The sequence below is a fragment of the Pelophylax lessonae genome (genome assembly GCF_965119305.1).
Source record: "Pelophylax lessonae genome assembly, chromosome: 3".
Classification (NCBI taxonomy): Eukaryota; Metazoa; Chordata; class Amphibia; order Anura; family Ranidae; genus Pelophylax; species Pelophylax lessonae.
The window spans coordinates 511,524,347-511,551,614 of NC_138770.1; the positions used below are offsets into that span (position 1 = coordinate 511,524,347).

At 41.1% G+C, this 27,268-nt stretch overlaps 1 protein-coding gene across 9 annotated transcripts in view; it reads right to left on the reverse strand.

The window, feature by feature from the left end:
- The window catches only part of UTRN (utrophin), a gene marked incomplete at its 3' end in the record, with an annotated part of 1,040,500 nt that overhangs the window by 134,802 nt on the left and 878,430 nt on the right, over window positions 1-27,268 (reverse strand). For all 9 annotated transcript variants that reach the window (XM_082249947.1, XM_082249941.1, XM_082249943.1 and 6 more), the window contains one exon: window positions 2,870-2,931. In XM_082249947.1, the coding sequence (XP_082106073.1) occupies window positions 2,870-2,931 (62 nt within the window). The remainder of the gene's footprint in view (window positions 1-2,869; window positions 2,932-27,268) is intronic.

Here is a 27,268-nt window from a genome sequence, read left to right on the forward strand (position 1 = left end):
CCAGCCATTTATCAATGGGTTCTGGTGCATTCTCCACTGGGATAGTCAATGCTTTGTTAAGACAGCATACTGCTGGATCCACAGAAGGGAGGGGTTTTTTTTTTCCAAGTCCTGCTCAATTGGTATACAGCTGATAAATGCTTGGGAGGGACAAACAACCTTTTTTGGCTTTTTCCAGCCTCCATAAAGTAGGACGGAAAACAGCGAGTTCACCGGAAAGGTCTTGGCTGTCTTGGGAGCGCTAAGAGAGCCTTGAGTGGGGACATGTCCTGTGTAGGGTCTGTTAAGAGTTTAAAAGACTCTGCATTTGACAGGCTGAGAGTATGGAGGCTATTTTTCTCATGGAACCCCCGCATTAATGCAGTAAAATCCTCTCAGGATAGAACCAAGGAAGGGGTCACACCTGACAGAGCTAATAAGGACTCTGAAGATGACATAGACTCTAACAGAGGGCAAAATTCCGTGTCAGACACCTCAGGAGGTACACTACAGGCAGCCCCAAATCCGTTTTTTTGAGTGCTTACTGAAGCCACCTGGCACAGCGGGACTGTCCCCTATATGTTAAGAACCAGGCTTGGGGCACTGCAAGGTAGAACCCAATGTAGTCAAGGGTATGAAGATAGGTATCGGATACTCTTGAACCTGATTTCTGGGTAGGCAGGAATAAGGTCAGGAAGCCAAAGGTAATCAAATCACTTGCAATCAGAAGAAGCATCAAGAAGATGCTTCCTCAATGTTGAATGGAACTAAAAAGAGTAAGACACACATGCACGTGACACTCCACCCAGTGGAGGACACTGGCATAAAAAAAGGCCTGCTGGGAATAGGAGGGGTTGTACTGGGCAGGCACCAACATTTTTCTGCTTGATAGTGTCCAACCTTTCTGTAGGCGGCAGTATACTATATTTGTGAAGATATGAATATGTATTCAAAATACTGCTAGCACAACTATCTGCAATCTATGTACTGTATATATTAATGTGAGCCATGCATCAAAATGAAAATTCCACTTGATAACTAAAGTAATACCCCCAAATAAAAGTGCCTCCTTAAAAAAAACACGGATCAGGAAGAAAGTTAAAGTGTCAGTAAACCCAAATCTTTTTTTTTTTTTTACATTACAAGTAAAAGTATAGTCTCCTCCGATCTGCATAATCTTTCCATCATCCATGTTGTGATTGTTAATTAATATCTAGTTGATCCTGCCATGTCAGTAGACTTCACTTTTCAGAGTTGCAAAAACAATGCAGTCAATCCTAGTTTTGGCTGTTGCCCGTCTCTGAGCGCATGCTTATCCATATTGCTCTTAGGAAGCCATTCACCTTTTAGTTTCTTCTCTGAAAGCCACCCTACATAACTCTTTTTGTCAGCTTGTGGGGTGGCTTCAGCAGGAGTAACAATATCTTCTCCCTCTTCTCTGCTTTCTTCCCCACTTGACAATCTGGCTCTCATAGCCGGGTAGTTCTAGCAGAGATGATTGTTTCTTCTTCCTGCTAGCCATCCCCTTACATGACACACCTATCAGAGGCTTGTTGGGTCAGCTACCAGAAGGTGCTTTGCAGTAGTTCTTCTAGCGCAGGGTTTCTCAACCAGGGTTCCCTGAAGCCCTAGGGTTCCTCCTGAGGTTGCTAGGGGCTACTTGTGCAATGGGCAATTTCTGCCTCTCCAATAAGTTCCCAATGACACCCTTGTTCCTTTAAGACTATCTGTAAGGGGATAATTCTTCCCAATGATGACAAGAGTAGGAGCATTCTTCCCAGTGACTGTCACACTAATGTGTCATGAGTTGTAGATTTTTAATATTTAGCAGATGTTCCCCGAGACCAGAAGTTTATTTCAAGGGTTCCTCTGTGTTGAAAAGGTTGGAAAAGGCTGCTCTAGCGAGTCCTAGACACTTATGCTCTGTGCGGCCATGGGAAAACAAGATTTCCTACTTGCCCCACCCGGCTTTCTCATAATGCTGTGTTGGGCAAGTTACTAAATGTCACGACTGTGGTAATTATTAAATAAGGCATTTGGATTAAGATTTATTATGAGATGTAGAGACTGTTATTTAAAGTGTTACCTTTCCTAATAATATATACAGACTCATTGCATTGTGTTTACTGACACTTTAAAAATATAACTATCTTACACTCCTGCTTCTGGCTGTGGCACCTACATAAGGGTGAGATCATGGGCTTTCTGGCAAGACCCTGGTAAAACTAATACCACCCGCTTGTGGGCTCATAGTTATTCATAATTCAAACATGGTGATACAGAATAGTAAACAGTCAGGGAAAGAACGAACCGCTCCGGTGAGAAGGCAATCCCACAACACATCCAACACAGGTGCAGGCAAGGATCCGCAATCCAAGTAGTGGTAGTGTGAGAGTACAAAAAGCCGCACTGCTGGTTGAAGATGTGAAATGTTAAAATCCAGATTTATTGAAGTCCAAAAGATAAAAACATACAAAATATAACCACAACAGTCAGAGACATGGGGAAAAAAGCACAGCAGTTAACGCGTTTCACGGAAACGTCCGCTTAGTCGTAACCAACGACTAAGCGGACGTTTGGTTACGACTAAGCGGACGTTTCCGTGAAACGCGTTAACCGCTGTGCTTTTTTCCCCATGTCTCTGACTGTTGTGGTTATATTTTGTATGTTTTTATCTTTTGGACTTCAATAAATCTGGATTTTAACATTTCACATCTTCAACCAGCAGTGCGGCTCTTTGTACTCTCACGATAAAGAATAGTGCAAAGTGGAAGCCTTATAGTATTGTGTGCTTCACAAGACTGGCTAAATACGTTGTAGAACCAGACATACTGTAGTTACAAATCCACTTTTTAAAATGCACTGCCTACATGCAGAAAAATTTACTTACCAAGAGATTGGAAGAGTTCAGTCATTTTGGGGTGATCCCAGAATGTAGTTTGAGTTTGATGGCTGCAAATGAAGGAAAAAACATTCAAGTAATGCATTTATGATGCTCACTGCCTTATATAGATTTACAGTATATGAAGCTATTTTTGACTATTTGTGAAATAATGTAGTATTTTATGCACAGACAAACCAGCCAATCAGGTCTCTGCCCCCCTACTGTAGTATGCACACAATATAACACAAATTCTGGGATTTATCAGGTGCTATAACAATATTACACATAAGATGATTTTATAAGAACAATCCTAATATTCATACAAAATTATGAAGGCATGTAAAATAGGAATAAAAAGAAAAATGAAGAAACACCACAGTAGCCAGCTCTTGTATAAATTATTGTTGTCTCTATACTGTATCTTGAGCTAATTTTGGGGTCAGGTAACATTCAATACGTTTCACAGAATAAATGATTAGGAAATGTGGGTAGCCTATGCATGTGCTGACGCATGTGCCAGACAGGTCAGACCTCTATGCTCAACTTCCAATCAAAAGGATATAGTAGGGGGTCCAGGGCTGCCAACAATGACTAAAGCATGCAAACGGATCTGTTCAAGTAAAAAATTCCTTCAAAAATTAAACTGCAACCACATATACCCGCTAAGAACATCTACCTATCTTGGAACTTTCTACTCAAATCATGTAGCCATGTGTTTGATCATGGAATAGCTTAAGAGGTTAATTCATGAGCAGATGCCTGGCTAAATCTGAGCTGATCAAGACAGATGTCATTTTTTTTAGCCAGATTATGCCCGACGGACACATTTGTACCCTTGACAGCTCTATGGGTGGGTGTAAACGGACTCTGTTGTCCATTTACATAGGGGCTACCTCTGATCTGCCACATTTTGGTCTGCAAAAACGGAAAAGGATTCAGTGCTTTTTTTTTTTTTTTTTCTGGACCTTGATAGACTCGGAGGTAATTGGATGTAAACAGACACAAGTAATTTTATATCCCACAGTTATTTGGGCTGCATGAAGCATTCGATCAGGTCCACCTCCGAAACTGACAGGCGGACCTTGATCAGAATGCCCGTGTGAAAGGGGCCTTAATTCTGTTTTTGCGTTCTCACTTACATGTATTAGGGGAAAGCTGTTCTGTCCTAAATGTGCTCCCATGCATGCATGCCCTAAATGAGTAATCTAATGGTGTAACTATTACTATATGCGACTATGCAAGGGCTGTGGACCCCAGCAGCAGAGAGGAACTATAAACGCTGGGCTGTGTAATGAGTTTTGCAAGCTGCAATCTTATTTTGCAAATTCTTTTGAATACAATGAACACTTATCTTGTTCTGCAATTGGCACATCTATTGGAATGCTGAACAGTGGTCCTGGTACAGTGTTAAGGTGGCATACATAGTCCCTTTCCAGCAAGACCTATAGTGATCAGGTCATATAGGGCATCTTTAGATGGTCACAACTGGTCTTTCTGACCGTTGCAAAGTAACTGTTCATTGAGCTTAGTGAATAGAATGAAGCTGGGTTTACATCAATTATCCAATGATGTACAAGCAAAATTAGATTTTTTTCCCCCACTGCACATGATTTGGTATTTAACCGCTTGCCGACTGCGCACAGTATATTTACTGCGGCAGTCAGCCCCGGCCAGGCAGAGTGATGTAGATCTACGTCGCTAGCCTGTGACCGGCTTGTGAGCCAATAGCGGGCTGGCGCGTGCCTGCTGAGGCGCGCGCCCACCCCGGCTCGTTCACGGAGGAGTGCGGGCGTGTGACTGGCGGACCCGATGTCTGCTGGTCACACTACGATCGTCGGTAGAGAGGGAGAAAGTCAGGCGGCTTATGTAAACAAGCCGCCTGTCATTCTCCCCTGTGTAAAAATGGAGATCAGACGGTTCTACTATGAAGAACCATCTCTGTTTTTACACTAGTAGCCATGTCCCATCACAGTTAGAAACACGCCCCTAGGACACACTTAACCCCTCCCTCTCCAATACAGTTAACCCCTTCCCTGCTGGTGTCATTTTTACAGTAACAGTGCATATGTATAGCACTGATTACTGCAGTAATGTCACTGGTAACCCCAAAAGTGTCAAAAATGTCAGTCAAGGGTCCGATCTGTCCGCCGCAATGTCGCAGTCCTGCAAAAAAAATCGCAGATCGCCGCCATTACTCGTTAAAAAAAAAAAACACCAAAAATGACAAAAACCTTTCCCTTTGTTAGTAAACGCGATAACTTTTGCACAAACCAATCAAAATACGCTTTTTGTGATTTTTTTTTACCAAACATATGTAGCATAAAACAAATTGGCCGGAAATGTTAAAAAATTTTGATTTTTACATTTTTTTGGGAATTTCATATAAAAAAAATGTGAAAAATATTGTTATTTTTGCAAAATTTACGCTCTTTTTTTGTTTATAGCGCATGATCAAAAAATCGCACAGGTGATCAAATACCACCAAAAGAAAGCTCTGTTTGTGGGAAAAAAAAGGACGTAAATTTCGTTTGGGTACGGCATCACATGACCGCGCAATTGTCAGTTAAAGTCGCACAGTGCCGAATCGCAAAAAGTGGCCTGGACGTAAGACAGCAAAATCCTCCGGTGGTAAAGTGGTTAAAGTGGTATTTACATTTTTTTTTACAAAGCTGAGTGAGCTGAGTGAGTCATTTACTAAAATGACACCTATGTATTTATTATAGTAACTAGTCAGATTCCATCTTATAATTCTACAAAGCAAACTGAAATAATTATACACCTGGGGCCTAGGGGCAATGCTACACTTTTTTTTTCCCTTGACCTTTCATACAATAATTTGTCAGCATTTGACAGAAATTTTTACCAACCTAATACATAAGTCATAACTAGTTAAAAAAAAAGCTAGCTTTTCAAAGAAATTCTTAAAGTAAAAATCAATTTTGCAACAGATAATGAAAGAAAAACGATGTTGACATTAATTAATTACATCCATGTCTGATCCACTGCAAATAAATTATTAAACACCTGCCTGTGTGAGGATACATTTGTGGCTCTTCCAATCTAATTTGCTATTAATATACTACATGATGGTCATTTTCTCAAAAAAGCACAGTTAAAGACAAACAGCATTTCCTATCTGTTATTCACGTTTCAGATTTTCTATGAAAGCTTGGCTGCTATATGCCATTAACTCTCTCATGGACAAGCGATGGCAAAAGAGAGCAGATCTCAGTGGGATGAGTTGCAAATATCTTTTCTCCTGTCCACACTGTCTTGTCTTTTACTCTTGTTATGCCAGTATATCCTTTTCTGTCTCTTCGCCACTTTGTTCTCTTGCCAATGTAATGACTTCCTTCCATGCTTTAAGCAATGGTCTAATCTTTTTCTACCTCTCATTATCATTCTGTTCTCCCCTCTTGCCATCATTCTCTGACTGCCTGGAAGGCATTGATAGCGGCAAGCCATATGCTCTCCTTGAACATTACAGGCTACACACCTTAATAACCCTCAAATCTCAAACATTTTAAAAAAAATAAAGCTACACAGTAATACAAAATTCATTCTTGAAGTTAGCATTATGTGAAACCAAACGTGTAAAAAGTTCAGCTCGTTATATATTAAAATTATCCAGTTTAAATTTCAGAGAAATCTCCCATCTATTTAAAGAGGAAGTAAACCCTCCTCTACAACTTGTACCTATAGGTAAGCCTATGATAAGGCTTACCTATAGGTACTGTAAATATCTCCTAAACATGTACCGTTTAGGAGATATTTACCTTACATGCAGCCAGTAACGTCACTGGCGCATGCTCTCTGAAGGAACGGCCGCTCGTGCCGTTCCTTCAGAGTCCCGTGCCGTGACTGTCGGCTCTCGCGCGCGTGCGCGAGAGCGACGTCACCGCGGCTCCGGCCAATCAGATGGCCGGATGCCGCGATCCCGGAAGACGGGCGACTGGACATGTCGCCCGTCATAGAGGTGACGGCGGGGGCTCGTTCTAAGGTAAGTATTGCATAATGAGCTAGTATGCGATGCATACTAGCTCATTATGTCTTTCTCTTGCAGGGTGGAAAATAAAAAAAAATAAAAAAACAAGTTTACAACCTCTTTAAGGAAGAACTTTAGGCAGATATATAAAAACATTCATTATTTAAATTACTTTATTTATAGAAGTTAACGTGCCAGCAAAAGTGCTTACTGTATAAGTTAATTAGTGCAAGGGGCAGTGCATTGGCAAGCCTGCAGGTGGGAGAAAGTTCAGAACAAGGGTAACAGTGTATTGGTATCCTCTAAGCCCCTGTTCACACTGCCGTGACTTGTCAAGGGACTTGAGAGTTCAAAGTCGCATGACAAATCACATCCCATTAACTGCAATGGAACTCTTCTAAACGGTGAAACTCAAGACGTAGAAAAAGGTTCCTGTACTACTTTTGGTGCAACTTCAGTACAACCTGCAATGAATTCTGTCAAAGATGAAGTCACGCAGGGATGTCGGATATGAAGTTGCGGCAGAGTGAACCCGGGCTAATAGCCACAGAGTACACAGGAGGTAGGGCAGTGACACCCAGGTAGTAAAATGTAGGCTCTGAATGGTTTTGTCACCCTCCAAATGCTATGCAACCATATGCCACAGCAGGGGTGGATGGATTAAAAAGTATGGATGTTACCAACATACACTATATTGTCAAAAGTATTGGGACTCTCGCCTTTACACGCACATGAATGTTTGACCATTCTTCCAGAAGCGCATTTGTGAGGTCAGGCACTGATGTTGGATGGAAAGGCCTGGCTCGCAGTCTCTGCTCTAATTCATCTCAAAGGTGTTTTATCAGGTTGAGGCCAGTCAAGTTCCTCCACCCAATGTCTTTATGGACCTTGCTTTGTGCACTCGTGTGCAGTCATGTTGGAACAGGAAGGGGCCATCCCCAAACTGTTACCACAAAGTTGGGAGCATGAAATTGTCCAAAATGTCTTGGTATGCTGACACCTTAAGAGTTCCCTTCACTGGGGCCGAGCCCAACCCCTGAAAAACAACCCCACACCATAATCCCCCCCCCCCCAAGTGATTTTGACCAGTGCACAAAGCAAGGTCAAAAAAGACATGGGTGAGCGAGTTTGGCGTGGAGGAACTTGACTGCTCTGCACAGAGTCCTGACCCCAACCCGATAGAACACTTTTGGGATAAATTACATAGAGTGAAGACTGCGTGAAGACTGCGAGCCAGGCCTTCTCATCCACCATCAGTGCCTGATCGCACAAAAGCGCTTCTGGAAGAATGGTCAAATATTTTCATAGACATACTCCTAAACCTTGTGGACAGCCTTCCCAGACGAGTTGAAGCTGTTAGATCTGCAAAGGGTAGGCCCGCTCAATATTGAACCCTATGGACTAAGACTGAGGTGCCATTAAATTTCATGTGCATGTAAAGGCAGGCATCCCAATACTTTTACTTGAAAGAGAATGGACACAGCATCAACAGGACGTGCTGATCTGAGTATTGGGCTTTGGACGTGACTGGGCTTTGGACCATTCAGTGTGGTGATTGGTGTTTATCGCGGCTCCTTGCTGAATGTATAGACCACCCAGAGAGAGGTACCACGCCACCTGCAGGATTCCATTGGTGCTCCCATCTTTGCTGGATGACTATACATACCTTGGTTCTGGTAAGCGTTTAGTGTGCTTGTAGTATGCGGCACTAACCGTGGGAAGTCACAGTAATTGGTGGTGGATTCTTTTTCCTGCACTCAGCACTCTATATTGGACTTTTTGTTGATCCTTTTGGACATTACTTATTTATTTAATTTATTTAATACAGATCTTTGTTTGCCTTATGGAACATTCATCACTGATTGTTTAATGTTTACATGTTATTGGATGATTTTTTATCACAATTCATTGGTATTGTTTTATATAGTTTGATTTATCATCAACACATCAATTTAGCGCGGCTCTCCCTTTGCATGCACTTTTGACAATATAGTTTATCTCATGACAGGTAAAATAGTTTGCTATATTCATTTTAATTGTGTATTTATAGAATGGTGCCAATAAAAAGCAACATGGGGTTTTAATATCTATTTTATTCTGTATGAGGACAAATTTTCCAAAGTTTCATGTGATACAAATTCCAGAGTTCAGAGTGAACCATAAAAATTAAAAAAGTTTTTCTATATAAAAATTTGTCACATACGCCAACACATTGAATCTATTATAAAGTAATATATCCCCAAGTTGTTATCTATTTTATAGTGTAAAACAAATACCTAAAATACTTTTTTTAACTCAAAGAGTGAAAGGTAGAAATGCTGGACCAAGCATATTAAAGAAAGCAGAAATCTGCAGCTTCTTTTGAAGTTGTGAAAGCACAGGGAAACTCTATATATCCTTCACTCCTCTACTTGCTGGTTATAGCTTTGATATTTGTGAATGTATTTGTCTCCTAAAATTACTGACACATAACACTTTAATGGCTGCATGAGGCCTAGTTACGTAAAGAAAATGTCCGTAGTTGCCATTAACACCAGAAGAAATGCCATTCATGTGTTTTTTTTCTCTTTTTTCTTCAAACTTGAAAGTCCTTTGAGGTATTACTGCAAATGTCCATTAATTTCTCCAAATGGCTTTAATCTAATATCTAGTCGCTGAAATAGCTCTTAGGAAATGTTGTAGGCATACTTAGTATTCAGTTTTATGCAAAGCAGGAATATATCAGACAAATAGCTACAGTATTTGGGATAAAACAAGAACACAGTTTAGGGCACAAAAGTACAGGTGGCTTGTACGAATGAATAAAAATTGGTCTATCTACATACAGTGAGGAAAATAATTATTTGATCCCCTGCAAATTTTGTAAGTTTGCCCACTTACAACGCAGTGAAGGGTCTATAATGTTTTTCATTTTAATTGATAGAGACAAAATATCAACCACAAATCCAGAAAAAAAAGACAAAACAAATGCTATAAATCAAAATGAGGTTCAGTGAGTAAAATAAGTATTTGATCCCCAAGCAAAACATGACTTAGTACATGGTGGAAAAAAACCCCTTGTTGCTAAGCACAGAGGTAAGACTTTTCTTGTAGTTGGTGACCAGGTTTGCACACATCTCAGGTGGGATTTTGGCCCACTTTTCTTTACAGATCTTCTCTAAATCCTTAAAGTGTTACTAAACCCAGTAATATAAGAAAATGTGCACATCAGCCCCCCCCCCCCACTACCCACAGCTTATAATTAATATTTTAACATTTAAATACTGCAACTATGTACCTTGTTAGCTAATCTGTGTACCGCAGTCACGTGATACTCTGCTGGGTCCGCCAGAGTGTTCAGGAGGAGGAGGATTTCACTGCCTCTTGAAATCCTGTATAGCCTGTGTCATCAAGCTTTTATGGGAGGAGGATCATGCATCAATTAGGATGTGACATCCCACTTACTGTGTTCTTTTTTAGTTACTGGGCTTGGAGGAGGAAGGGAGGGACTGGGCTGTCATTTAGGATCTGTATACACACACACATGTGTGATGTTAATACCATGCAATCTGAAAAGCTCGGCTAAAACCAGGAAGCTTTCTCTCCAGCAACAGAGACCAAACTGAGCATGTACAGCTGAACTACTCTTACTGTGTCTTATCTGAATTTGTCCAGAGTGAATGTGCAGGAGGGGGGAGGATCTGTGCACACAGGATCACACAGCTTTTTTACACAATGCAGAGGATTAATCACTTAAGTTACACAGTGAGTATAACAAACATGCTATTCTGCATCTATAGACAGATTTTACTGTTGTGGGTTTAGTAACACTTTAAGGTTTCTTGGCTGTCTCTTGGCAACTCGAAGTTTTAGCTTCCTCCATATATTTTCTATAGGATTAAGGTCTGGAGACTGGCTAGGCCACTCCATGACCCAATTTGCTTCTTCTTGAGCCACTCCTTTGTTGCCTTGGCAGTATATTTCGTATCATTGTCAGCTGGAAGACCCATCCATGACCCATCTTCAGTGTTCTGACTGAGGGAAGAAGGTTCTCATCCAAGATTTTACAATACATGGCCTCGTTCATTGGCCCCTCAATGCAGCAAAGTTGGCCTGTACCATTAGCAGAGAAACAGCCTCAAAGCATCATGATTCCACCTCCGTGCTTGACTGTAGGGATGGTGTTCTTAGGGTCATACTCAGCATTTTTCTTCCTCCAAACATGGCGAGTCGAGTTAATGCCAAAGAGCTTAATTTTGGTCTCTTCTGACCACATGTCCATTATGTCCCCAGCTTCTGGGTGGGCACCTGTTGCACAGACTCAGGGGAAGGCAAGGGCACATGCAGAATGTGTGGTGTAGCAGCATGCTGTGGCTGCAAAATAATTCAGTAGTTATCTTTGCCTTCAGAAACTAAATCAACAAACCAAAAAAGCATATAGTATAGTACAGTGTTTTTCCAACTGGGGCATCGCAAATAGTACATGAAACCCTGTAGAGTCTGATCTGAACAAATTCCTCTGGTAACTTCTGTATATAGAAAAGAGGGAGGGGGCAAGCCCACACCTCTGCCTGGCTCTCTCCTCCTCTCTGCTCCTGTCATACTGCTGTGTGGACAGGCCGCTTGTGCCCAATATAATGCATGGTACCGCATGGTACATGCATTTTGGTGGGGTGCAAATTAAAAAAATGGCAGCACCTTTTTTGTGTTTTTCAAAGCTCATTAAAAAACACAATGCACAGGAATGCATAAAAAAGCACTTGCGCTTGGATGCACCTCCTGGTGTGAACTAGCCCTCAGACTGGTGTGCCCCGGGATTTTGCACAATTCTAAAGGGTGCCTTGACTAAAAAGAGGTTGAAAAACACTGGCATAGTAAATCCCCACTGTACAATAATGACTTCCAACACATTTTACTAACTTAGTTTTCTCCCTGGATTGTATAACTAATCCAAATGCGATCTTTCTCCAAAATATATCTAAACACAAATAACTAATTTTAACATTTTGCATTTAACCATTCCTTGTGGCTTGCAAAAAAGGGGGAGAAATAAATGGACTTTGAGGGCACCGTAATAAAAAACATAACACTTTATTTGGGATAAGTATTAAAACCACAGAAGTGTATATCGACTGATCAACATGGACAATTTCATTGATCAGAGGATGCAAGTGATAGGTGAGTGGGGGGAAGCTCACCACCTGGGACATACAGTGCAACAAACAATACAAGATTGCATTTAAATGATATACAAAAGAGAAATAGGGCGCTATACGCTGCACACAGACCGCACCACGGTGCAGGCAACGCAGAGCGTCCTGTACAATATAATAACAACTTCCAAAAGGAAATAGGACAATATATCCAATTGCTCTACATGTTTCGCCTGGTGTTCAGACTTCATCCGGAGCGGTTTGGAATATAAATTCCATAGGAAGATGTTGTTGGAGCCAACCAATAGGCACCAAAAATAATAGACCAATCTTTTAATACGTAATCACGAGGGGTGATCTGTTGAGGTAGCTGGAGGAGCACGCGCTGCTTAGGGTCAGATTAAAAGGTAATCAGGTAGTCACAATATAGGGTAAGCCTGTTCCATACATAGCCAGACATAAGACATATAGTAAAATAGCAGGCAGTTCCTCCAGAACGAGAGAAGCATGTAGCGCGTCCTCCAAATGCTCCTCAGGAACCCAGATCAGTGACCCCCTTGGTGGTCATTCCCCATCCGGGGGTCACTGATCTGGGTTCCTGAGGAGCATTTGGAGGACGCGCTACATGCTTCTCTCGTTCTGGAGGAACTGCCTGCTATTTTACTATATGTCTTATGTCTGGCTATGTATGGAACAGGCTTACCCTATATTGTGACTACCTGATTACCTTTTAATCTGACCCTAAGCAGCGCGTGCTCCTCCAGCTACCTCAACAGATCACCCCTCGTGATTACGTATTAAAAGATTGGTCTATTATTTTTGGTGCCTATTGGTTGGCTCCAACAACATCTTCCTATGGAATTTATATTCCAAACCGCTCCGGATGAAGTCTGAACACCAGGCGAAACATGTAGAGCAATTGGATATATTGTCCTATTTCCTTTTGGAAGTTGTTATCATATTGTACAGGACGCTCTGCGTTGCCTGCACCGTGGTGCGGTCTGTGTGCAGCGTATAGCGCCCTATTTCTCTTTTGTATATCATTTAAATGCAATCTTGTATTGTTTGTTGCACTGTATGTCCCAGGTGGTGAGCTTCCCCCCACTCACCTATCACTTGCATCCTCTGATCAATGAAATTGTCCATGTTGATCAGTCGATATACACTTCTGTGGTTTTAATACTTATCCCAAATAAAGTGTTATGTTTTTTATTACGGTGCCCTCAAAGTCCATTTATTTCTCCCCCTTTTTTGCATTTCTGACATTCAGGACGTGGCACATGTCTTTCTATTTTATTACGCCCCTGTTTTTTGCTGCACCAGGGATAGGCGTAGGTATTCTATTTAGTTAAACATTCCTTGTGGCTGCTTTATTTTTTTTTCAAGGCTTTTATTTATATATTGTATTATTTTCGCCTTGAAATACCGTCAGCAACTCTCTGCCTGTCCTAGTAGTAGCATTGTCACCCTAGGACAGGACTATAGAACGCCTCTATTCTTTATATATATTTATAACGTAGTAGGGAGCTTCTAGTAGTTCACAGAAGAGCACTGTGCAGGGCTCGTTACACTGCTAAATGCTAAAAATGCAGTACAGGTAGACCATACAAGACATTTCAAGTTAATTGGATTTCTGGCAGGAATAACAGGCTTTTTTTGTGCACTTATACAATAGGTGTGAAAAAAACTCTTTCAGCGATTAAGGCCCCTTTCACACGGGCGCACCGGCGGACGGAGTCCGTTCTGCTCAGCGGGGGCTCGCTCTGTGTGTCAGATCCCCGGTGTCCTCTATGGGGAGATCGGATGAGAACGGACTGCCTGTCTGTTCTCATCCGATCCAAATGTACCAGACGGATGGAAAATAAGGTTTCCATCCGTCCGGATTTCACGGACAGAATCGGAATCGGATAGCAGCGGGTGTCAGTGGAGATGTCTCCGCTGACACCCGCTGCCCCATAGGGATACATGGAGCATCCGATCAGGTCAGCCTGAAAAACTGACAAGCGAATCGGATCGGATCAGATCGCCCATGTGAAAGGGGTCATACAGTATTTAACAGACTGAAAGGAAATAAATAAGAGAAGTTCCTTATTAGGGTTTACACACACTTTAAATACATTTCAAGCTGCAAGGTTCTTTTAGCAGATAAGCTTAAAACCAACAAATTAATCTGAAAAAATATAAATCTAGGTTTTTTTTTTTATTTTTGTATAAAGCAAGGTTCAAGCTTCTAAAAAAAGACCATCATTTCCTGCTGACAATGACGCTGTGCCCAATCAATACTGATGGAGACGAATGAGCAGAAAAGATCCCCTAGTCTTTAAAGAAGATGTTTTCATTTCATTACCATTCTGGCAGGATTTCAAACGTTTTGCACTATAGCTCCAGAGATCCTTTTGTCAAGCCCTCAACTGAAATCAATTTAGAGCTTTAATAAAGTTGAAAATTAACATAATTTATGGTTAGGTTAAGGAAGAAAAAGAGAAATTACGTTGTGGCTGGCCATCGCTGGGCAGCAGATTGCATTTTTAAAATTCAATAAGCAAATCTTTTTTCTTAATGTTTGCTAACAACAGAAACCGATTCAGACAGAAAATTGTCAGCACAGATTTTACATAAAGACATCCATTCGTGGCAGTAGCTGAAAACAGTGTTGGAAAAAAGTGTGCAGGTTTCAGACAAATGCCCATAACCTAAAGGCCATGGATCACTACATACTTTTAGGCTTACGGAAAAAATACTGATAAATATAAGTGATCATATATCAGAATTTTAAATTAACCGGTGAAAGTTTTTCAAATCAAGCAAAATGAAAGGAGATTTTAGAACTTGTCATATTCTTTTAAAGCATGATTTTAGGAAAAAAGTGAAATCAATCAATGATCTCCTAATGCAATCCAGGAAATGCTGCTGATTAGGTAAATTTGCTCAAATGGTGTGGGTGGGGGAGCTTCCTTAAGCCGGCCATACGTGGATCGAAATTTGGCTGGTTCAGCAGGGACCGGCAGAATTTCAATCCACTTATGAGCAGGCTGATTGTACCCAAGTCGATCCATCAGTCAATTTGGGTACAACCAGCCTGTTGGATTTTTGGCATGTGATTACTGATGGTGGCTATAGCTGCTAGCATTAATAATTGTGTTTTGACAAAAGGGAAGGATCCCAGTGCATTCAGTGTTGATGGGGGAATGTCTCCCACAGCGCTTTTGTGTTCTGCTGGTGGGGGGAAGCCTAAATGTGTTGATGGAGGAATCGTGCAAGTTTCTCTCCTTCCACCAAAATTGAATTATCTGTGGGATGCCTTAATCAGTGCCGTGTAATTCCCTTGTATTCTGCTTGAAGTATTAACAAATAGATTAAACATCAAAGGCAGGGCTGAATCTGGTGGTAGTTATACAGCTTTACTGACCTTAGCAGTGACACTTTGATGTTGATTTACCAAAGGCAAATAGGGTTTTCCCTTTGCAAGGGAATTTGCCCTAAAGCTTGATGAATGTTGTCTTTCATCATCCAATCATGTGCAAGCAAATAAGGGTTGTTTAAATTAGGAATTGGCATATATATCAACAAAATTGTGAAATTTCAAGCGCCGGTCTCCTCTCATTGGTTACAAAACTGTTGATAACAGAGCTAACAAGCATCACATACTTTCAATAAAATATTTATAGGAAATGCTGTGTTTTGAGGATACTATGTCCCCTACACAAAAAAGAACAATACAAAAATGACTATAAAAAGTTTAGAAATGGTCGCCGCATAGCCGCATGGACTCTTAAGCTCATAGCTCCGCCAGACCAGGGAGAGAATCTGCATCCATCGGCGCCCCGGAACAGCATATCACGGCTCTTTCTCTGCCACAGTGTCCCTCGGGACCCCTACCAACTCCAGTGATGGCTAAAAAGAATTAATGCCCCCCGGCAAGCCGCGACAACTACAACATTTCTTCATGGCCCAGGACAAACAGCGCGGGCAAGATGGCGCTGGAGGCAGCTCGCCGGCCTCCTCCAGCGGGATGTCTCACTCCCCGAACAGTCCTCCGCTTCCTCCCTCACAAAAAGCGGTCACCTACCGCATCAACTCTGCTCTCCAGGAGCCCTGTGAAAAGCAAACCTAGGCTGTCTGTGGACGTCCACACCGAGGAGGTAAGCAATGGGGACTCCTCCTCCATGAACTCCACCAGGGAATTAACTGCCAATATCAATGCCTTCCCTGCCTTTGACCAACCTATCTCAGAGACTAAGCTGAAGGACATGATGGTGTCCCTGCGTGCTTCCTTGCATACGGACATGATGGAATGTGTCAGCTCCTTTAAGGTGGAAGTACAGGCCCTGGGGGGATGCATGGATAGAGTAGAAACCAAGATGGGGGAGTTTGCAGCATCTCACAATGAGTTAATAGACTCTCACTATACTCATGAAGATGAAATAGACAAGCTTAAAAACAAAATCGCTGACTTGAAGGACCGCTCTAGGTGGAACAACGTGAAGATCAGGGGGGTCTCTGAATTCATACAGCCTAGTGACCTGGATTAATATGCCTGGGATCTCATACAGGCTGTTCTCCCCTCCACCCCTACATCTGAGCTTGTGATAGATAGGATCCATCGCCCTCCAAGTCATCCTATATATCAGATGATGTCCCCCGAGATGTTATCATGCGGGTCCACTTCTATCACATCAAGGACCACTTAATGACCGCATTTAGGAGGATGACCCTTGTTTCAGATAAATATGCCAGGATTCAACTTTTTGCTGACTTATCGCAGCACACCTTGAAGAAAAGAAGGACCCACCAACCACTTACCAAAGTGCTCAGGAACCATACTATCACATATAGATGGGGGTACCCCGGTGAAACTCACTGTTACCTATAACAACCGAGCACATGTCATCACTTCCTTGCAAGAGGGCCTAGATTTACTAGAATCCTGGGGTATCCTCCCGGATCAGGGTGCCACCCCAACAGGATCATCTGATAGTATCTCTCCTATCCCAGAGGACTGGCACACAGTCTCTTACAAGAAAAAGGGGAAGAAGGCTCCCAAGGGATCGCCTTCCCATAGCACCAACAGCTAAGTTTCTCCCTGAGTCTGGCTACCAAGACCACCTTTCTAACGCCCACCAATATGTGCAGTATGACTGCTTTCGAGATTACTCTCTATTTTTTATTGAACGTTTGTGTTTCTCACCACCTTTGTTCCTTTCTTTTTTTTCTTCTTTTTTCCTTTTTTTTGCTGGTCAGCTTGTTTTTTCCAGGAACGCTGCGTCTTGCTAATTCCAACTCCGAGATTCTGTGGATCTACTCCATGTGGATACCCCCTGGGTCCCCCCAGGTTGAACACTGGACAAGGTAACTTTATCATACCTTTTACAAATCCTCCATGACCATTAAGTTCACCTCTTTGAATGTTCATGGCCTTAAACACCCCGCCAAGAGGGCATCCATGTGGCGAGAGGCCATTAAACTAAAGATTGACTTACTGTGCATTCAGGAAACCCATCTCCAAGTGTCATCTGCACCAACTATCTCCCACAGGAACTTTCCACAAATTTTCATGGCCTCAGCCCCGCAGAAACGTAAAGGAGTGCTAATTGCGGTTAAAAACTCGGTGGCCTTCTCGGTGAGATAAACAACCTCCCCTTTACGGTGGTTAACGCATATACCCCCAACACGCACCAACTGCGTTTCTGGAGGAAAATGTTCCAACTAGTGGCCAAACATAGAAACACGATAATATGCAGAGATTTTAACCTCACAGCTGACCCAAGGCTGGACACTTCATCTACTCCCAAATGCTCTCCTCCTGCCTTACAGCCTGTGTTCCATGCAGCGGAGGTTTACGACTCCTGGAGGTGCCTCCACCCAGGAGAGCGGGACTACACTTTTCATTCGCAACACCAAAACTCTTACTCCCGAATTGACATAATTTTGGTTGACAAACACCTGCTACAACTTATTCACACCACCGAAATACACGACATTACTTGGTCAGATCATGCTCCAGTATCTGTCACCCTAAAGGAATCACGCTCTCTGGGTCCTGCCTTCTTGTGGAGAGCAAACAGCCAGGTCTTGGACTCCCCTCAATATGCCTCTCAAATACAGGCCGATCTTGAGGAGTACTTCAAGAACAATGCGGGGTCGGTTCCCGACCCAACCGTGATTTGGTGCGCCCACAAAGCATTCATACGTGGGATTATCATTAAAATGTGTGCACGTCTTAAAAGGCAGAGGACTCTGTGGCTTGACCAGCTCCTGGGGGAGATCAAGCGATTGGAACCCCTGAATAAATCCTCCCCATCTCTCTCTTTGGCCCAACAACTGTCCAAACTCCGATCTTATCGAACCTCTAGCAGAAGCAGTTAGGTCCTTTAGGGACATTTCGGGTTTTCACACTAAAACACAACTCCATGCGGTCAATCTGTTTGCAGATGACATCATTATCTTTTTGACAGACCCTGAAAAATCTCTAGCTGCCACTCATCTGCTTTTACAATGTTTTAGCCTAATTTCCTACTATAAGGTCAACTTCACGAAATCCTTGATTCTCCCATTGGATTTGCCTCCGACACTCTGTCACAAACTGCAGAACGCATACCCCTATTCGTGGAAACAGCATAGTATCCCTTACCTGGGAGTTCAGCTTACTCCCAAGGTGTCTCAACTGGCAGAAGCAAACTTTCCCCCTTTAATAGCTAAAATAACGCAGGAATGCCATCGTATCTCCAAGACAGAACTTACCTGGTCTGGCCCCCTTGCCTTGTTCAAGATGCTCCTTCTGCCCCAAATACTTTATGTATTTAGAACATTGGTTATTCCTGTCCCACGCAAATACACTCTTCCTCTGCAGGCTGCCCTCAAGGGATTGGTGTGGAAAGGCAAACGACCTAGAATCGTTTACTCTTTCCTTGTCAAACACTGGCCTGCAGGTGGCATGGGTATGGTAGACATAAAGGATTACCTCCTGGCCTCACATTTAGCCCAGCTCAGACACTGGGTATCCCCAGCCCACCAAACTATATGGAGCAATATGGAATCTGAGCTTTATGCTTCCCTGCCCCTGCGGTCAGTTCTCTTGGCAGATATGTGGCGCCCCCTCTCTTTGAAGGAGCTACCGGTGTCGGTCCAAGCCTCACTTCTGGGGTGGAGGGAATTTACCTCTCTTACACTCCTGCCTTCTTTGCATACCAAAGTCCCCATATCACTCAATATATTAGAGAACGTTATACCTCATACTTCCCTCAGGGGTTGGTCTGCAAGAGGAATTGCCACAATAGATAACCTATTACTTGGGGACACCCTGAAAACATTTTCCCATCTACAACAGGAATATCAGCTTTCCCAAACAGATTTTTACCTATACCTGCGGGTATCTCACTTCCTACGTTCATTACCATCCCCTTACATCCACTTGCCTTCGCAGGGATGGACATTCCTGTTGGGAAAGTTGCGCTCAGCCAAAGGCACCTCTTTATTCTATAATTCTTTACAACAAAAACTGGACTATTGTAAAACTACCCCTTTTGTAAAAAGGATTTAGAGGAGACCTTTACTGTTAAACAGTGGCAATCAGCCCTCCGCTCGATTATACGGGCCTCTTCATGCACAAACCACTGGGAACTATCCCAAAAGATAAATCTACGCTGGTACCTTACGCCATACTGCCTCTCTAAATTTATGCCAAACTACTCGCCACTGTGCTGGAGGGGCTGTGGCGAGGTAGCCCATCTTAAACATGTGTTCTGGACGTGTAAACATTTAACCAGCTTTTGGAATAAGATTTTTTCCATTATTTTCGAAATCACGGGTGTTCTTGCCCGCCCCTCTCCAGCACTGGCGATACTGAACGTAGGAATAGATAGATTCACAGGGGACTGCTGTGTTATAATTACTCACATACTCTTAGCAGCTAGGAGTTTAATAACAAGGCAGTGGAAATCAAATGAGGCACCCAACGCCTCAGAGGTCCTCAATTTGGTTAAAACTAATCAAGTATATGAGAATTTGGTAGCGCGCAAATCGGGCAATGGGAAAAAAATTTACCAACATTGGGCACTGTGGAATACATGGCTTGCTGGTAATTGTAAAACCACTCACTTTGATGAGAATTTGATCAACCTTTCTATTTCACATACTGCTGACCTGTTCTTGTTCTGTTTTATTTATGTTCACTTTGTTTTACCTTGATGTGATTCACTATAGGTTCCTTTGCAGAGCTCCTTACTTATCTGCCCCTACATTCTCGCTGTGAACACCTCTCCCTCACCTCCCCCTATTCTCCGCCTCCCCCCTTATTTTCTCTCCTCCTCTGCCACCCTCTCTCCCTTCCCCCTTTCCCTCCCCCCTCCCCCCCATCCCCCCTGCCTCTTCCCTTTCCTCCCTCCCCTCGCTTTCAATCTGTCTTCTTACCCTTCCTACTTCCCCTCCCTTCCTCTCCCTCTTCTCTCTTTCTTCTTTCCTCCCTACCTTTCTTCTATCTTCTACTCCCCCCTTTCTTCTTCCTCTCCTCCTCCTCTCCTCTTCTTCTCCTCCTCCGCCTAGTCTTCTTCTCCCCACACTCCTTCCTCTATCCCTCCTTCTCCTTACCCCTCCCTTCCCCCTCCCCCTTCCTCTCTCCCCGCCCCCTCTTTCATCCTTCCTCTTACCCCTATGCTCCTTCTCCTCTCTCTCTTTTTCCCACTTCCTCCTTCTCCTTCCTCTTCCTTCTTTATTTCTTTCCTTCTCTCTCTCCCTTTTCATTTCTTTCTTTCTATCTGTTCCCTCCTCCTCCTCTCCTTCCCTCCCCTCTCCCCCCCCTTCCCCACCTGTCTCCTTCCTAAACTCTATTCTCATATTCGCAGATGTAAGATGCCGCACCATTCATTTCCCTAATTTGTACAAGCTAAGTGTACGTAATACGACATTTTGGAAGTTGTATGTAACCCTATTTTGTGAATCTCTATATCTTTTGTTTTGTTGCATCATTGTTGTACCTGCAAAATTTTTTCAATAAAAACGTAATGAAAAAAAAAAAGTTTAGAAATAAATAAAAGGTCAGTAAAATATGTGATTAGGTATAACACATAAATCATTTAAACAAAGACAAATAATTCCCAAATATACATTTACACATGTACAAGATAACCAAATGTCAGTAACTAACCATAAAGACTTTCAGTTTTACATAATATTATCAAGCTGGAATAAATAGCATATGTTTTAAATAACTAATTAAAACAGCTGCTCAACTTGGGGTAAAATTAACTGTCTGTTTTTAGAACAGAAATAAGCTCTTCTGCACTTACTTCCCATGCCCACCCTAGCTGCTTACTTACCATCATATCACTGTGGCGGCCACCTACTGTATTTCCCTCCTCTACTAAAACAGTTAAGTACAGTCTGTAAAACTTTTTTTTTTATTTGCACTAACATCAAAATTGTTAGGACAAGCTTTCAGGGTTTACCCTTTTCTTCAAGATCCAAGCAGTATTAATATACAAAGTTTTAGCAGAATGTTATTAAGACAATCTCTGAAGAAAAAAAAACACACACAAACAAACATTCACAGCAATGGTAATTAAACTTGGATAGTTAGTGAGATAAGGGAGGGGGGAAGAGTCAGAGAGGAGTGAGTTTGTAGAATTATCGGATAATGATTTTAAAAACGGAGGTCCACATTTAGTCTGTTATCTTTTGTGTCAAAAAGAATTATCATTCTTAGTTCAAAAGTTTTCATCTCCTGGAGTAGTTTTGAAGTTCCCTAGAAGAAACAAAACATTAATGTCTTCCATAGTGTGGTCTGGTTGTGAGAAATGGTGTCCCACGGGTGTACAGAGACCATCTTCTTTAAGTTCCCTAATAGTGTGTCTGTATCAATTATTTTTTGTATATTTTCTCTCCTGTTTTGCCAATGTAAGATTTTTTTTTGCATTTTTTACATTGGATGAAATACACAACATTGTTGGAGGTACAGCTGTATGATCCTGTAATACTGAAGGTCCCTTTTGTGTGTATGACACTTTTTGATGGATTGATTTGGCTGTACAGTTTGAAGTGTTTTTTGTTACAGGGTTTGTTACCTTAATTTGTAACTTAATAATCAGAATTAAATTTCCTGCTGATTAGTTTATGTCTGAGGTTGATGGTTGCCTGAAAGTCAGCACTGGAGGATTGTTCAAATATTTCTTTCAGTGTTTCATCCTCTGTTAACGGCTTGCCGACCATATAGCTTACATATACAGTGGCAAGGAACCTCTTCTGCGCTGGATCACGTACCTAGTACATGATCCAGCACTTCTGGGTTGGGGGCACGCAGGCAGCAGCTCGCTCCCGCTATAGTTCCACACATTGGGAGCCGATCAGCGGGTACCGCACACTCAATGTTCACTGGCACCCGTGGATTGTGCGTTACACAGGCTAAACGGCAGTCTGTCTATGTAAACCAGGCAGATTGCCGTTTTGTCAGCGGGGAAGGCATTGATCCTGTGTTCAAGCAAAGCAAGGACACCGACCTATGCCTACCCCTAGTACAAGCACCTCCCACAGTTTAATAAATCACCAGTTAGGAACACATTCAACCCTTTAAGTGCCCCTGGTGTTAACCCCTTGCCAGCCAGTGTCATAAGTACAGTGACAGTCATTATTTTAGCACTGTTCACTGTTTTAGTGTCACTGGTCCCCAAAAAGTGTCAAAAGTGTCAGTTAGTGTCCTGACTGTCCACTGCATCATATGTCTACATAATTTGTAGACTCTGTAATTTTTGCGCAAACCAATCGTTATATACTTCTTGGGATTTTTTTTTTACCAAAAATAGGTAGCAGAATACATATTGGCCTAAACTGATAAAGATTTTTTGCATTTTTTTTATTGGATATGTTTTATAGCAGAAGTAAAAAAGTGTTTTTTTTTCCCCAAAATTGTTGGTCTTTTTTCGTTTATAGTGTAAAAAATAAAAACCGCAGAGGTGATCAAAAAGAAAGCTCTATTTGTGGGGAAAAAAGGACATACATTTTATTTTGGTAGAGCATTGCACGACCACACAATTTTAAGTTGAAGTATCGCAGTGCCGTATTGCAAAAATGGTCTGGTCATGAAGGTGGTTTAGTTTTCCAGAGGTCAATTGGTTAACATGGGTTGAAAATCTTTGATTTCCTTACCCTTCTAGTACTGAAATATATGTGGGGACTAAAGGTACACAGTTATTTGTTTTTTGTCTTTGTATTGGAGGATATTTTCTTTTTGGGTTTTCAGGCCCGTGTTTATGCTTGTATTTATAATATTGTCCCTGTATCCTTTCTTTTGGAAGGAGTCTGCTAGTACTATGAGATGTTAATTTCTATCTTCTAGACTTGAGCATATTCTGTGATATCCGAAGGCCTGGCTTTGTATGATGACCATTTGATGTGTTGGAGGTGGAAGCTGGAACTGTGGAGATAGTTGGAATTATCAGTCAGTTTCCTGTATATTATGGTGTGTAGCTTGTCTTCCCTTATGTATACCGTGATGTCTAGAAAACTGACACTTGTGTTTAAATAGTAAATTTATATTTTGATTGGTGGGTGAAATGTCCTAGGTTTTCTTTACCCTCTGTCTATTTGATAACAAAATCATCAATATAGCGATAGTATCTGTATGGCTTTTGTTGTATACTATTAAGGAATGTATCCTCCAGATCAGCCATAAATAAATTGGCATATTGAGGTGCCATTTTACTTTTCATAGGGGAACCCATACACAGAAGATAAATGTTATTATTGAAAGTAAAGTAGACATGTGATAGAATGAATTTAATGAGCTGTGTAACATCTTCAGCACTATATTTGTGGTTTGGTGGGAATTATAAAAATCTATGACATGCAGCAATACCATCCATGTGAGGCATGTTACTGTACAGAGATTCTACAGCCATAGTGACTAGACGTGTGTTTGGTGGTAAATGCTGTATATTGTTGATCTTTTTCAGAAAAATCAGTTGTATCTTGAAGGAAACTAGCAGCATTAATGAATAATGGTTTGAACATTTTTTCTACAAGGCCAGAGATTTGTTCAGTAAATATTTTCATACCTGTTATGATAGGTCTGCCCGGATTTTTCCTGGCTTGTGGATCATGGGCAGCATGTAAAAGTCACACATTTCTGGATTATACAGAATTATACAGAATAGCACTGATAACTTCTGAATGTAGGTGGTGTTTTAATGAGACCTTTTAGTTGTTAAGTAAAATCCTGGGTCAGATCAGAATTCAGTTGTTTATAGTAAGTAGCATTTGCCAGTTGCCTCTGGCCTTCTTGTATGTATTTGTATTCATCACAAAAACTGATCCCCCTTTATCTACTGGCTTGATGGCGATGGCGATGGCCTGACTACCGCGTAAGCCGCGTTTAGCCTTTCGCTCCAATAATGAAAGATTGTATAACATTTTCCTTTGCTGTGTGAATATCAGGAATGTAAATCACATTAAGTCACAAATAAAAAAACCAAGCCCTGCAACCCCCCCAAAGAAACGCTATAAATTGTGAAGTTTCATCAACCCATCAAAACTGTCACACACACAAGAAGGGGCTTCAATATTATAGCATCATATAGCTGTACCTCCAGTAATGTTTTGCACCTCATCCAATGCAAAAAAAAATGCAATAAAGGATCTTACGCTACCAAAACAGGACAGGAATTACAAAAAAGAATGAATTTACACACACTTAAGGAACATAAGGAAGATGATTTCTGCACAACTGTGAGGCATAATTTATTACAACCAGACCACCCTATGAAAGACATGAATGTTTTGGTTCTTAAAGGGAACTTCAAAACTACTCAGGAAATGAAAACCTTTGAACTAAGAATGATAATTCTATTTGACACAAAAGACAATGAACTAAATGTGCACCTCAGCTTTCTAAATCCTTATCGGACAGTTTTTCAACCTCTCTGCTCTTCCCCATTCCCATTCCATAGCTCTGCTCCGGCCTTATCTCACTAACTATCCACATTTATTTCCATTGCTGTGTATGTTTGTTTGTGTTTTTTTTTTTTTCCCCGGATATTGTCTTGTTAATATTCTGTTATAACTTTGTGTATTAGTACTGCTTGGACCTTGATGAAGGGGATACACTCCGAAAGTTTTTCCTGATAATTTGGTGTGCACATGAAGTATCACAAACAGTAATATGGCCAGAATCACCTCCTTCTTCTACCAAGCCCTATCCATGCCTCTGCAGCGTGTTTCCATAGACTTGAATGGGGTCATATACCAAGGATCTCCGTTCTCACTATAAGGCTATACTAAAGTTTACATGGACTCTGCACAGAGGTGCAACCAGCTTCAGGGAGAATTTCTGCAGAGAGTAGGTAAACACCAGAGCAAGCTTGTGTTTTGATATGAAGGTAGTTAAGCAGTTTGGATAGAGGTAGGGGTTTAGTGCAGATTAGCTTATGAGGGTGGGCTAGTATTAATTTAATTAAAAAAAAAAAAAACAATGGTGCTAAAAAGTGCCCTAGTCTTAAAATACTTAATACTTTAAAAATAACCCTTAATCTATCTCTCAACACCAACCTTAATCCTAACACTTACCTCTTACCTTAACAACCATAATGTATTAACCTATAACACAAGCCATATACTCTTAACCTGCCTTCTCAAAACCTAAAAAAAAACGAATTTGTCACTTCAGCACTTATTAGCTGAAATTACAAGATTATTAAACAGCTTTAATCCCACAGGTCACATTTACATATCTTTTATTATAATTCAAATATACACACAAATAGTGGTGAATATATTTACAGCATTTCAATGCATGTTTTCATTTAATTTAGCTAAATTTTAATAAAAATGCATTTAAAGACATTAAAGGCTCATTCACACTAATACAAAACAGAGTTTTCTTGTGTGGGCTGGTGTCAGTGCTGGTACAGTCTTCAGGGGCAGTGCCGTGCATTTTAACAATGCAAGGCACTGTCACCCTTTTTCCCCTAACTTTCATTCTTCATTTAATTTCTATTTAATTTAATTTCTATGCACTAAAACTCAGAAACACACATACACATCTGCAGTATAGAAACGCACATACAGACAGAGAGCTCCGAGGTGAACGAGCAATTTTTAGTACTGTATACAAACTGCAAGTTATATAATAGTTTGAAACATTATTTACAATCTTAACTTAAAATAAGAGTTGACATCCTAACTTTTTCAAATGCTCATTGCCACATCAAGGTAGACCATTTAGCAGGGTAAAAACTACAGACCAAGTCAACATGCTATTAACCTTGTAATACATACAGTATGTATTAGTTTTGTTAGCTTGCAATTGCAGTCTTTAAAAAGCAGGTAAATTTGTGAGTGTTTATTACGTTTTTATGTTTAACAGTACATACATGGTATATTTCAATCATTTTAATTTTGTAAAGGTAAGGTTGCTTTTCCCATACCATGTAAAAATCAAACCAAATGTAACACAAATAACTAAATAATGTATTAATAATAAAAAAAAATGTAAAAATCAGAAGTAATAACAATTATGTAGAATTCCTGTTTTAGGTAACTTTAAGTAATATTTTTGTCTGCTAACTTATATAAACTGTTTTCCAGTAGCTGGGGTAAATGAGCATAAAGCACACTAACTTTGTAACATTGTTTTTGTTGATCCATTGTCTTAGTGAAAGCATATACCCAATCATCTTTTAATTGTTCCATGTTTGAAAATCCTGTCCTATGTACTGTACATTTTGTTTATGCAAGCACTCCTGGAACATAGTGAGTACTGCTGTGTTAGGTAAATACAGGTTGCCCATCCTGAGTCCAGGTTCTAGATGTAAATGAGAAACTCACAGCACTGCAAAGGAATGTCAACCTGGAGAAGAGCTTGTTGTAGGATCCAGAGGTAGGTATCTGGATTTGTCAGTAGATGAAGTAGAGGACAAGTTTCATGGAGGATAATCCTGTACTGGCCCTAATATATATGTGTTTTGGGCTAATAGTAGTAGTGTAAGTTATGGCATTACAGTGATACATCAGATTATGTCCACTGGCAACTAGGGAAATAAATACTGCAGTGGGAATAGAAACAGCTTGAATTACTCGTTTAGGACTTACTCGAAAGGTCAACTTTACATAAAGCCAAGAACATTATCTGAGTAACTAAAACTTTTTCCAGGAGATCTATCAGTGTCTGACCCATTCAAATATGTCTATTGGTTGTAACTGTAAATACGTCTATTGGTTGTAACTGTAAATACGTCTATTGGTTGTAACTGTAAATTGGCCTTTTACAATATTGTTAACATTCACTAACTGTACAGATTTTCA